General features: G+C 35.0%; 1 protein-coding gene across 3 annotated transcripts in view; it reads left to right on the top strand.

The window, feature by feature from the left end:
- Positions 1-7,535, top strand: part of LOC134667014 (rho GTPase-activating protein 7) — a 383,984-nt gene extending 376,449 nt beyond the window's left edge. For all 3 annotated transcript variants that reach the window (XM_063524323.1, XM_063524331.1, XM_063524337.1), the window contains exons 17-20: positions 482-619; positions 1,139-1,279; positions 2,005-2,181; positions 2,612-7,535. In XM_063524323.1, the coding sequence (XP_063380393.1) occupies positions 482-619; positions 1,139-1,279; positions 2,005-2,181; positions 2,612-2,726 (571 nt within the window). In that variant the 3' untranslated portion in view covers positions 2,727-7,535. The remainder of the gene's footprint in view (positions 1-481; positions 620-1,138; positions 1,280-2,004; positions 2,182-2,611) is intronic.
- Positions 7,536-15,216: the final 7,681 nt, after the last annotated feature.

The following is a 15,216-nucleotide window of genomic DNA, read 5'->3' as shown; positions in this document are numbered from 1 at the left end:
GGAGGTTGTTTGTCTTGAATATTACCTCACTATATAGTCTCTGATTATATATTGTATTAGATGTTTAAAGAAAAAATTGTACCTACCTACTTACTTCGAATTCGGCAGCGATGACGGCTTTACGGTTCAGTACATTATACGATTTATACGGTACCTAACTTTAGTTCTCAGAAGTTGAGGTTTGACAACTCGGTTACCAAAAAGTAATTATATTAGAAGGTGCCGCGCCGTCTTCTTCAACTGTAACTTAGACATGACTTTTGCTACCTATCTACTTAATATCCTAATATAGAGATTAGGGATCCTTAATATAGGGATTTTGGAATTAAATTTTATTAATCTTCATAAATAAGTACCAAACTCGGTATTGTTTAAAAAAAAGATGTAGCTACTAACAACAATACTTCTAACTGGCTTTTAAATAAGGTTTACGTTTGTGAACAAATTGAACAATAGTACCAATGAAGCATAAAACTTCCAGAACGAGAGGATGGATGTCGGTGTCCGGGGCAGCGCCTCACGTGGAGTTGTGCTGCAAAAAGGTCGGCGATGGCCACCCTCTGCGGCTGTGGAGGGCTACCACGGACGTGGAGGCTCCGCCGCAGGAGGTTATGCAGAGGTAAAATGGGCTTACTCCTTTAACCATTCTGATTATCCTAAAGTCATTCAGAACTAAGTAGGTACACATGTAGTGCATAATTCTTTTTCATTGTATTTTCTCGGAAACGTTCGTATTTGTCATGCTACTTCTTTCAACCTCGGTCCTTACTTTTTGTATCGAGACTGGCTGAAATACACGTTCGTACGTTTCCGTGAAAATACAAAGAAAATAATTATGCACTACATCTGTATCATATTTGATGTACGAGTAGAACTGTAGAATCGGCTTGTTCAATTAAAGTAAAGCACTAGTACACTTTACTTTTGAGGACGTTGGATTAACGGTGATGTGATTACGAACTAGGTTAATTTAAACCAAATAACAGCGCATCAACCTTACCAGTTTAGATTACGTTCTCATCGGCCATTATAAAATTGTAAATAATTATAAATAGAATATTGACATGTAAACTGGTTTTATGAATAAAATTGATTATGATTATGATTATGATTATAATTGTGATTTGTTTAATTTCAGAATTCTCCGCGAACGTCACATCTGGGATGACTCGTTAGTGAAGTGGCGGGTCGCCGAGAAGCTCGGCACTAACGCAGAGGTGTTCCAGTTCATAACTGCCTCGAGTATCAACCTGCCTCCAAGAGATTACTGTGTTTTGAGGTAGGTGCCTACTTGACGCGTCGAATGCTGATAGCAACCCTGCGGCACCCCATCTAAGGCGGAGTTGGCACTCGTTGGTTTTAGACGGTACCTAGTCCTCCACTGTTTAGTCCGTCATCCCCCCTGGTTCCCCCGGACCATAAACGCATTTCCCCAACGTAAAAAAAGGTAGGTACCTATATAAATACTTCCCTATATTTTTTTATAATTAAGTTATTTTTTGGGCAATTTTATATGTTTGGCCCGCCTATGACTGCTTCCCTACCTACTACCGACTCAAGGTCGGAGGAACCAAAAAAAACGTCGCATACACAACTCATGACGCACCATTTGGTTTAAACATGACGAGGTGACATTACGTCAAGGGTTATGTATAACGTTAAACAGGAAAATGCGTTGGTACCTATATAGTGACGTTATCGGAAAAACAACGTACAAAATTAATAGGAACTTCAATTAAATTGTAAGTATAAAATATTATCAAACCGAAACAAATTGCACAAACATGTTTCCATAACTTACGTTGCATCAGCCATGGTAATCTTAATTTGGTATGTTCGTTACGATTGTTGTCCGCGCGAAGTGGAGGTTTTTTCTCAAGCCAAGGAAAAAATGCTTATGTCCGGCTGTTCTCTTCTACATGTCACATTTTTCAAAAATGGCGGTGCTATTCACGATGTTTCACAAAAAATTACAAAAAAGGTTTTTGATTGTTTCATTTTTAGATCCTGGCAGCAAGGCGGCGGTGGCGGAGGTTGGTGCGCGGTGGCCGAGACCTCGGTCGCGCACGGCAACCAGCCCACCGACGGCTCTCGCGGCGTGGTGCTCGCGTCGCGCTACCTCGCACAGCCGGCCGGCAAGGGCCGCAGCCGACTGGTACATCTGGCCAGGGTTGACACTATGTAAGAATCCAATCAGATCTTATTTTACTTAGGTTGTAGAAAATGACGACTATCGACTGGAAACGACGATCGCGCACGGCATTTAGACTAACGGCTCGGCCACGACTTTGAGCGACTTGCGACGGCGGCAGCGACAACCATAGGTAGGGACGAAAAGTGCTATCGCTGTGGCTCGCCCCAACCTATGATTATCGCTGCCACCGTCGCATGTCACTCAATGTCGTGGCCGAGCCGTAAGCTTTTGGATCCAGCGGTCGCTCAGCTATACATAATATATGGAACAAACACTGATTAGGTAATGTAATTTTTCTTGACTGTTAGATATGTTTTTAAGCCTGTTGGGATCTGCTCTGTTAGTAATTGCTCTTTATATCACCTATTGAGTACCCGGCATCAGCATGTTACATATGTTAAGGTTTTTTTTTTGCAGGGGGCGGACTCCAGAATGGTACAACAAATGCTATGGTCACATATGTGCGCTATATTTGGCACGAATTCGGGCCTCGTTCAAGCACAACACCGAAGGACCAGAGTCGAATGTATGATCCAAGCATTCCACTTAAGCCGGCAATGTAGCGCCAGCTTAAGTTTGACGTGAAGGGACGTCAGTGTGTACATAGCCTTATTTTAAAGGCATAATTTTAAACTTCGGGGAATTCCTAGAAACAATGCATACCCGTGCATCATGAGATGTCTCAATGTAGTTAATACATCATAGTTCTTAAGCACAAGGGAATTACTTAATAAGAATATTGAGGATGAAAAATTGTTATTACTCATTACTGAAGGGACTTTTCTTGTAATTGTTGTAAGAAAATGACTTGGCAGTATAAATGCGATGTTACTTTAGAGAAACCCAGGTGTTCTATGAACCTACAAATTAATTAATAAGATTGAATAACCATTGTTACGCTCGAAAACGTAAAACCGAGCGTTTTCATGTGATGATTATTGAAGTAAAATAATTAGCACATTAACTATAGAAAGATATTTTAATATCAGTTGACTAAACTACCCCCCGCGTTCGATTTCAGCTGCCTCTAAATGCAGCTGAGCTGCATTAAACTGATTATTTAAATATTTTAAATATGTAGTAGTGCACATCATAATGCAAAATTCCCCAGCCGTAACACCATTTAAAATGTAGCATGTTCATGCTTTCCTAAATTATATTTATATAATAATGTAGGTTTCCGTTTCCTGTTCCATGACACCTATACCTGCAATGAATATTATTCCTTTTACCCAACATACCTAAACAAATATATAGCATGTTACATTATCAAGTTGGCATTAACAGAAACATATGCGTCTACAATGTATGTTGTTAAAATATACCTAAAGACCTTTAACTTATTTGACCGTGGGAGACGGTGTTTCATGTATTTGACATTGTTATTGGAAGTTATTTAACTAAGCCAAAACGTACGTGTATGTTATATACTTACTTGATGTGGTGTACAAATTATTCAAAAGTTTTAACATGAATATCTGGAGATATTCTATCTATAATCATAAGATTAAAATGTGTAAATATTAAGTAAGTATATAGAAAAGAAACCTGGGCGTCTTCTCATTCTGAGACTGTTTCATAAATCTGAAGTTTTTCTTAAGAAATACGAAGACGACTCAAGCCCGTAGCTCCTAACATTGTTTTCTATGCTATGATCGTTGATATTCATGTGTGTTTTTTGTAAATTTGTGCGAGTGACCAAAATTATATTAGTCTTCTAAATGTGTCTGGGTATAATGCATAATAAACATCCCAACTAACATTAGGCGCTAAATTTAAGGGTTAGAAGAGATTTATATAAACGCCTATTTACTCTTTAGGTGTTGTTAGTACTCTAAAAATAGGAGTTATAGCCGGCTATAACCCCGTTTTAACCCCGGATTGGGCACAAATTTTATCACCATAAGATTTATAACAGTGCTACAGTAGGGTTAGCGGATAAAAAAAGAGATATAAGAGCGGTATAGTGGAGCTACAATAGTGTTAATTAATTCTTTAGGAGCTATATGGGTTGCATATAGGTGACTACAAACTGTTGTAGTAGAAGAGCGCTAAATTAGTGCTGTAATAGCGTTGATTAACAACTTAGGATTTAAAAGGGTGCCAAATAAGCGACTACTAACTGTTTGAGTAGTAGTGTAGAGCTATATAGAAGATACTTTCAGCTTTAGATGATATTAGCATTTAAAGTCAATATATGTAACACTCAAGAAGGTAATTGCACATTTTTTCCTTATTCCTGCCTGCTTTGGTTGCAGATGTTTCCATTTTGTATTATTATTTGTAAGCTTGCACTGTGACAGCTTGAAGTGAAATGTAATGGCGGATAAATAAAAGCAAATAATTATTTTAGTTCACTGATGCCGGTGTTATCTGCGGATTTATGATGGCGAAATTAATTACACTGTCAATAACTATATGTATTACTAACAAAATTTTAAAGGGCCTCTGATCCTTTGCATATTTATCTGAATATAATATTTTTTAAATTGTGGTCCACCGTATTTAATTTTCGCAAAATTACACAATATACGTGAAATCCGATTTTAAATACAACAATACTAACATTATGTCTATATTGAGTAAAAGTATCGATTTTTATTAAGTATTTACGTTCTAATTAATAGTTTTTGTTTTGCTTATTGATTCATCGGTCATATATTATTAACATGGCGCTACAGGCTTAGGTTGTAAGTAAGACTCTAATAACACTATAAGATCTACTAAGGTATTGAATAACGCCCGTCTGCGACTACATGATCTATAAAAGTGACTCATAACTTCTCTTTTCGACTGTAAGTGAGACAATAGAGTTAAGAAGCGTTTGCGGGTAACGGAGCTATAAAAGAGTTTTTATCGCCTGTTTAGAACCTTAAGTGAAAATTGCAGCTGCTTATTACTCATATAGATGTTAAGGTGGTAGAATTCACTTTGAGCTATAACACTAGCTGCTTAAGACCCATTATAGCCACCAAAACGGCTACTGTGGATCTTAAAGCTATACATGGACCTCTTAAAGACCTTGATGTCACCAGAGCCTGTAAGCTTAGAGTATATAGCTATTCTACAGCCGTTATATGTCTTTAGGTGATAGAATAAGTGCTAAGTGTCGCCTAATTGTTTGTTGGGATAGATGTAAGATGAATGTTCAATACCTATATACCTCCATATTCAATATTGTTTTGCCCTAGTTAAATTCCCTAGTAAAGGGACCTACCAAAAAGCCTGAAATATATTTAATAAAATTAGTTTATCTGTAATTAGTTAGTTATATTTTAAATTACCATCGTGATGTTAGTTTCCCCATGGTGCATACAATATTAATTAAATATTTTAAAGTATTGAAATCGACAATCTCAAATACTTGCGGATCACTTTACCAATACCTTCGTGTTAAAATGTTGTTGTTACATATCACTAGTCATATATATATAAATAAATAACAATAAATATATGAATTTTAAACACATAATAACTGTACCTGTCCTGTGTTCAGGAATAGTATTAAATTGTATTTATGATATATTCATTAATAACTAATATAATATATAAACAAATATTGAATCCTTTATTATATTTATGGGTAAACTATAAAATGAATAATCGTCAATGTGAATATTTAAAAAAGAATAAATGTCGGTTGACCTTTTTATATGTAAAAAGTCTGAATATAATTGTATATAATTCGTTAGTATATTTAGGTACATTTCATCACAATTATCTTAATGAGAGTATTTTAGAAAAACAAATTTTCAGCACAAGTTTTATTAAACCGAATCCTTAGGCGAAAAAAAAGGATATTGTTTAATACATGTCATATTAAACTATCAAATGTTTAGAGGTAGTATAATAGTAAAAAGTTGTATTATGTGTTTCATAAAATGTGTTTTAAAATTTAATGACTAATTTCATTTGCATTTCATAATGCAAAAAAAAAACAGCTATTTCCGCTATACCTAAGATTACCGTAAAGTGGCCAGTATTGTACATTTTGATTAGATTTTTAATTGTATTACCTAATATCAATTGACGTACCTACCTAATAAATACAATTTTGAACTAATATTATGAAACACACCATATTTTTCTTTACTTTCCTTCGGAAAATAAATTCAAACCAAAAAGTCACATTATGAAGATACTTATAGAATAAATAATATAAACATATAGATTAGAATATTTGTAAATATATATTTACATAGAATAATGGATCTTTAATTACCTAGGTAACGTTGTAATCTCAATTTTAAAGGGGGTCTAGTCACATTCTTACTACATGTATTTCAGTATACGCGGAGACTTTGAAGTTGTGTTAGTAGGACTGTGGGAATTGCCCTTCACATTACTATAAATTAGTTACCTGCCAAAAACACAGTAAGTTTGTCGATACATGTTGGCAGACATTGCAAAATATTGTCACAAAATGATTATTGTATATTTCAAACTCTGGAAAGTATTTGACAATATCGGAAAAATCACCACTAGTTTTCAGATATTAAAATAAAACTATTAAAACTATAATTATACAATGTAAATTATTATAACTTATGATCAAAATAACGTACCAAGCTCTAAACTACATTATATGTGATCGCCTATGTACTTATTTGTACAGTCAGAATGAAATATCAGCAAATAAAGAACTTGAACTTGAAATAGATGTGATAGCCAAAGAGGCCAAATATGTTGCAAACCATACTTATTCCTATGGTAACAAAGTTGTATTGTAATATGTTTGACAACTTTAGCTATACTATGTATCTTAAGGTACTTAAATAACAGTAAACATATAATTTGTACATTTTCGGGTAGTTATAACATTTATTGATTAACCAACCAAATACAAAACCACCTGGATCTGTCACTGAACGACCTGACTTTAACCTACATTATTTGATCATATAATGTTTTCATCTACCCTTAACCGGTTTAAAAAGCCATTTGAGGGTAGATTTTGTTTACTCTTTTAAATACCAAAAGATACAGACTATAAGTTCATCCATGCTATGCTGCATTGCATTGTTTATTTTGAACAAATAAATAGATTTTTTGCAATCAATAAAATAGTTCATTCCTACTCACTAAAAATACCAATTTTAAAAGTCGGACTACTTTTTTATGTATCATGTTTAGTAATAAATACATTCAGATTCACCATCAATATTATGCCGTAGGCGAGTTGCATTTATACATTCACATGCAACATATAAATAGCAAATAAGTTATTGAAATATTCACCGTTAATACTCCAAAATGTCTGTTATATTAATGTGTAAAATAATTATACCTTATTGCATTGTGATTTTATTCTATATGAAATATATGGACCATTACTGTGAAATGACGAAGTTTTATTTTTGATTGAGTAAAAGAGCGCTTTATCTGAAACAACAGGCAATTATATTTATAGGGCAATTGCGTCAGTTTACCGCCCAGTGCCAGTTTCAGTCAACTTGACGGATTAGCAAATAATGCATTTCATTTTTAATTTGCTACTTGCTAAATATAGTTTAATGTAGATTGTTTAAATATTATTATTAAGGATTGCAATAAGTCAAAAATGTGTGCAGCAATGAAGGTTTATATTCACATTTCGTCAAGTGGCAAAAACTAGAGCCGGACGAAAACTAGCGCAATGACCTTAAGTATAAATCCTACCTATGAATCCAATGCAATGTCAAATCATGGGATTAGTTGTCAAGCGGACCCCAGGCTCCCATGAGCCGTGGCAAAATGCCGGGATAACGCCAGGAAGAAGAAGAGAGAGAATCCAATGCATGTAAGTAACCCTCGCACCTTTCCTGCAAGCGATGACCAAGTGCCCGCTTCCAAGAATGTTTTGGTGTCATATTATAACTTCATAACCAATTGAATACGTAAACAATCTTAGTGATAATGACAAGCTTCACGTCTTTAGCTGAAAGTCAAAATACTCGTACCATCCTGTGCGCGCCGTATATTACCCACCCAATCCACCGTTCCGTGAGTATCTAGGCAAAGAATTAAAGTCCCAATCCCAACTCTTCCGAATTTAAATACTTTGCTGACTGACCTTAGGAGGTGTTTTATAGGTGAGGTGTAGCGATATCGGTACAATAGGTAAGTATAGGTATGCAAATTGTAGGCAGGCATGTCATCCTGGGAACGGCAAAACAGGGTCACAGCATATACCTAACTATAATATATGTCGGGGCTTAATGTAGGTTTAGGTATTCAGGAATGGCTAGATGCAATAGGTGGTACATCCGTAGGGCGTAGATATTCAACGCGAGAACAAGTACGCGAGGCGTAATGCAGTCTCTATTGCTACTGTCCGACCAGATTGAGATTCAATCCCAGAGTGACGCCAGCCTGCAGCCTGGCTATCCCACTCACTTTAGTCCACAAAAACCATAAGCTAATTAATTATCAAACAGAGCAATTTCCGAGAACACATTCAGACGTTACAAAAACCCCTGACGCCTCTAATACGCTCTCATAGCCTCTTGAACAGACATCTTTATTACCCACGTCGCTTACAAGTGTTTTTGATAAATCGTAAGTATGTCATGTAAGCGCCCATTATTTTCAATTTACCAATTACATCACCTGAGCGTCGACACGGCGATCCTGACTGTCACACGTCCTCGTGTGCAATAAGACATTTAATAGTCATTATGACAACTCAGCAAATTTTAATTCAACTTTACCGTTCGGCTATTCTGCCACTAATATCACTACAGATCACTAAGATCCATTCGGCTATTAACATCACTACAGATCACTAAGATCCATTCGGCTATAATATTACTACAGATCACTAAGATCCATTCGGCTATTAATATCATTAAGAGTACAAACATAAATGCTCGAATACAATACAATACAATACAATACTCCTTATTGCACACCTCACATACACGTAGTTTACAATAAATGAACAATAACGTAAACAAAGACAATAGAGGTAACAACAGGCAGCAATTATATTAGGCAGGAATTATATGAACTCTAGCACGAATACAAAGTAACAAGCAACAATGAACAGTTTCAGTTTATTTTATTATAAGAACATCATTAATTTCATTAAAAATTACGTTGATCAAAACAACACCTTCTTGTTAAAACATTTATGTGACTTCTCAAATAGCACTGTGGCCCGCACCACATCCGGGCACCACCACTACAAGTCTACAGATACTAAGGCTTGCAGTAAATATCACTGTCTCTCATAGACATTATCACACGGCACACCAGCCGTCAAGGTCCACTGACCACATCTGTGACAAACTGTCACATCTCAACCATCAACGATTCCAACCAGTGTCACATCACAACACAGTCATATGGTCCACTGACCACCATCATAACATCCAGAGGCACTCAGGCCACTCCCAAAGTGATACACCGATCACTCCAACGGTTCCACACAGGAACCCAAACCATGCCACACAAGGCATCAACACCACCACGGGTGTCATCATCATCCCTAACACTATGTACCGTCACCTGTGGTCGCCGCGCAGCCTCCTTTACCAAATACATTTTCACTACATACACGTGACGATATATCTGATTCAGGTAATATGTGACCTACGATCGACCAGCAAATTAGGCACAAAGTGATGCACCTAAGTCGACAAAGTCATCAATACTCCATTGACTCTCACCTTCTAAAATAACTTTGCATTTAAGTCACATTAACCAACTGAATTTCAGTTCCAAGTTCCAATATTCAACCATCCAAATTATTCAAACAATATCTTATGCGTCGACAACGGCTTTAACTGACTGTTCTTTGTTACTTTATTACCAAAAAATATTACAAATAACTTAAACTAGCATAGAACTAACATATATTGTGTAAGTTTATATAACAGTAGGTGACAATTAACCTAAACTAACATAACATTAGGAAATCAAAAGTAAAGGCATCAAACAATATCAGTGAGATAAAAATTGAAATAAATTGAAAATTGAAATTGAATTGAAAATCACTCAATTTATTATTCACACTTCAATATGTATTGACCGTTCAACTGATCATTGTACCAATAGTAAGCATACATCAGTTTGAGTTTCAGCCACTATTGACACAAAATACCAGGCACAACAACGACAAAAATAAAAGGTAATACTTAGGTACATTCACTATCACCCAAATAAGAAATCGAATTTTTGACGATTCAATTCAAAGAGATAGTAAAGTCCTACTTGAATGAATGACTTTTTTACTTTTACTTTTTACTAGAAGCAGGAATATTTACTTTGTATTAGCAATTCAGTGTCTCAAATACTTTATTTCGATATCATTAAATTCACAGAATTTCATTCGTTGTTAAAATGCACATTTTTCACATATCTTTACAATTAGGTGTACATAACACATCCAGTGTACGCATTTCTGCGCACCCAATCACCCAATTTTCCGACTTAAATGTCAGTCTAAAAACAAAAATCCGACTGCTGGCTCCAGTCAAAAATGTGTCTTAATTGTACACAAACATAATATACAAACACATCATCACCATCATATCAGCCAGAGGACGTCCACCGCCGGACACAGGCCTCCACCAAAGAGTGCCACAATCATACAAACACATACCTACTACAAATTTAAGTTGCAATTCCGAGTTACAGTAGGTATTAATGGTATGTTTCCAACTTATTTTTACCACTATTATAAATTACACAATTATCAATGCAACTTGTTAATTTTTCTTATCACGCCGAAATCACAATAATTTTAAAGCCAAAAATATAATAGGTTTTATCGTTTTAGGTTATTACTTATAATTGGACGTTGTCATGCACTAACATTCCAACCCACAAGTCACCCTTAATTGGGTTAACACAACTAGTGTGCCATTTTGACACATCATATGAGCACGAAGATTTCAGTGTTTACCTATATACCTAGGTTAGTTTCTAAAATAAAGTTTGACCCAAATGTTCTAATCCACAATTATACCATAATAAAAATAAAACATAACATACTCGAACATAGGTACATACTACTGAAATGTTTCAGAAAACACTTTTCATAACACATCTTTTCCTTACAATGTTTCACTTATCTTGGAAAAAAAATTACAAAACGCGTAAACGTACACAATTATAACTGCACTTAGTTATCATTCGAGTTGCAGATCACAAAAAAAAATCAGAAGGCACATTTACTAGGGATCCTTCATTGAGAAATCATTTATTTACAAACATTTTTACAGCATAATATTTGCATTTGCATCATTACACACATACAAATTAGTTTAGCCTCCTTAAACAAAATCAAATAGTTAATCCAAACAAAATTTGCATTAAATTGCGCTTGTGTACTATACCAAATAATTCAAAATTTAACATTAAAAAAGAATCAATTCACTTTCAATATTCATATTACATCACTGTACTTTATCAATGTACCTTAATTAATCAATACTGGGTAGTCCTCATTTAAATTAACTCTGTTTCAAAGCTGATATTCTTTTTTGTTAATGTTTTTGCCGTCTCTTCAAAAGCGCTTCTGCAGTATTTTTTTTATTGCCAAACAACGTTATCAAACAACGTCAATTGTCGTCATCTTGACGACCAAAAAAAAACTCGACCCAAATTATTGGGTACTTCAAAAAGTCAAACAACAACACTTGTGCAAGTTGTGCACCATAATATGGCCATAGACAAAAAAACAGCAGGTAGGTACCCATAATGGACCCATTAGCACCACTCTACAGTTCAACACTGTATTTCACTAATTCTTCGCCAAAATACTATAGACTCTATTTTAATCGATAATAAGACTTGAATCCTTCACAGAAATGGGCGTACATCTTAAGTCTCGTAATTTACCGGTTGTAGTACTTTGACTACACTTCGATAAGTAATGTGTTGTAAGACATACCTAGACCAAAATAATCAGATTGAAAGTTTCAATCTTAATTTAGGTACTTATCGAAAACTAGGCGACTAAGTAGAAGATAATCATGTATGAACTCTCCAGTCGCCATAAAAACAATTACCTCACAAAAGGTTACTAACCGAATAACTTCAATCCATCCCTTGCATCATACTCATTGATCACTGCATTCTTCTAATTTAACGTATTATTCAAGTTTATCAAAACCAAAATACCAGTCAGATACTTAAGAACGGACAAAACTTTTTATCGATTTCAATTCAACTATTAAAATGCAATAACTATGCAAGATATAAAGCCCATAAAAATTGTTCCGTCGAAACATTCAAATCAAGTTTAAAGTAGATAATCTCTAGTTCCTTATAAAATCAATATTCAACCAATATCCTTTAATTTAAACAACATAACTAAATAATTATTTAGGTTGCTAGGAAATGTCTTCTTATTACAACGTAGTAACTACGTATTACTTGCTTAGAATTAAGCATCGAACATTATTGCATTCTGAAGTAACGGATTAAACGAGAAACTAACTTCAATGGTTTTAGTTTATAAAGTAGGTATACTAAATACGGATACCATAACAGGTTACAAAAAGCAACAATTTCGTAATTTGAAAATACTCAATTTAAATACCTCATTCAAAACTCTAGTCTAGAAATAGACAAAATATTAGTAGGTAACTAATCGAATCTCATATTATCTCGATAGTGTTAGCCCATCTACAGCTTTATTATAAAAACAATAAAAATGCGCCATCGTTCACTACACAAAATAGTACAGGATCGGGGACAAATAGAAACCGGTAGGTACGTAACAACAGGCGGACTCATCGCCAAACAGCGATCTCCTCCAAGCAAACATCAGACAGGGAAATAGCTAATGAAGATTATTACTCTTCAATCGTTATCTTAAATCTCTATCGCAAATGATTTCAAATTTAATTTCAAGTTCACTCGTATCATCTCTCTATGAATCAACATAAAACATCGACTTAAATAGTCGTGGAAAATTATTACAAATTCTAACAGGCTACATACTATATCACCGTCGGACAAATGCCACAACGTTTTTAAGTAGAGATAAAGTACTCGATTCAATTTCATAATAAATACTCAAGAATAACATCTCCGCTTATAAGTAAAACGGAACAATCCACTTTTAAGGATCAACCTCATGCAGGCAAATTAACGACATGAATGATAAATCATCAAGGTAACAATCATAAATCATAATGGAACGAACTGACCCGATTTGATGTCCAGGACACTCCAAACAGGATTTACAGGAAACCACCAGTTTCACCTTACGTCTTTGCACGAATTGAAATATTCACTCTTCAGTTCATAATTCCACGATATCACAAATTACAACATTCACAATGCATCGAATTTTCTTTAGGTACAGTACCCCGCAGTACTTTCGCGTTACGATCCCACGATCTGATGTCGGGGCTTAATGTAGGTTTAGGTATTCAGGAATGGCTAGATGCAATAGGTGGTACATCCGTAGGGCGTAGATATTCAACGCGAGAACAAGTACGCGAGGCGTAATGCAGTCTCTATTGCTACTGTCCGACCAGATTGAGATTCAATCCCAGAGTGACGCCAGCCTGCAGCCTGGCTATCCCACTCACTTTAGTCCACAAAAACCATAAGCTAATTAATTATCAAACAGAGCAATTTCCGAGAACACATTCAGACGTTACAAAAACCCCTGACGCCTCTAATACGCTCTCATAGCCTCTTGAACAGACATCTTTATTACCCACGTCGCTTACAAGTGTTTTTGATAAATCGTAAGTATGTCATGTAAGCGCCCATTATTTTCAATTTACCAATTACATCACCTGAGCGTCGACATATATAACTCCCCAACCCGGACGTCTTGCCCGTAGCGTAATAATCGGTACCTTGTGTTGTGTGGTCGTAATAAATATTACCAGCGACTCGCCCCGGCTTCACACGGGTTAACAACATTAAAATCTTTCTCTAGAATCACTCTATTGATAGTTGAAAACCGCATGAAAATCCGATCAGTAGTTTTTGAGTTTTGGCGAACATACATACACACTGTAAAGGTAATTATAATAAACTATTTAAAATTTGTAAAATACTCCCGGTCAGTTTAAAACACAAATACCTCTTAGCAATTAACAACCACAGCAATAAAGAGCAAATCTCGACACGAGTAGAACATAAACATAATACAAGATTAGTGGCTGTGCAAAAATATGAAATACCCCGCGTCACCAATTATTACGGAGACCGAACTCTAAAAAAAAGGTTGCCATATTTCTTAAACAGTCTTCCAGAAAATATCAGGCTCGAGCCCAATAAAACTAGATTTAAAACAGCAGTAAAGCAGCACCTATTGAAAATGCTTGGGTGACAATTGCATGCCTGTGCCTGCAAATGTCACCCAAGTAAAGTAAGGTATATCTGATTATATTAGTTAAGTGTATGATATTAGTTTTTATAATATTTTACATTGATTACGTATGTAAGTAATTATATCAGAGACTCGCACCTGCAGACAAACTGTGTAAACAGTTTTGCAGGGAACTGAATTAGATCGTAAGGTTATTTCTTGTATTAATAATAGTAATAAATAAAATAAATAAACACAGAGACGCAGCGGGGATTTGTTTTTATGGGGTGTAGTAGTGATTCCTCTTTTGATATAACGATGGCGCGCTGGCTTATATATACCATATACCTACAAAGAAAATTTAAAACTAATAGTTTCATTACTACGTTAATATTTTTTTGTATCGAATTAACTTTATGTTAATGTGATAAACTGATAACAGTGATAATACAATAAATTATGGTATGACATACCTACATAAAGCAGATTCTGCAATAAAGTCGTCCAGCATTGCTAAAATTGAGCAATATGCATTCCTGCACCTGCGTTAATTATTACAAAATACAATTAAATATTTTTATCGATTGAACTCCACGTAAATGAAAACATTTCGAAAATTGCATCAGACAAGACATAAACCAATGAAAATGAATCATTTTGGCACCGATCGTTTATTGGTCTAAAATAAATTTTAGTATTGCAAGCCACAAAATACTCAAAATGAAATAACGGAACGTGAAATCAATAACACCTTGAAAAA

This window comes from Cydia fagiglandana, chromosome 1 (assembly GCF_963556715.1).
Source record: "Cydia fagiglandana chromosome 1, ilCydFagi1.1, whole genome shotgun sequence".
NCBI classification, from domain to species: Eukaryota; Metazoa; Arthropoda; class Insecta; order Lepidoptera; family Tortricidae; genus Cydia; species Cydia fagiglandana.
Note: the sequence above shows the minus strand (reverse complement) of the source record. Positions and strands in the feature narration are given on the sequence as shown.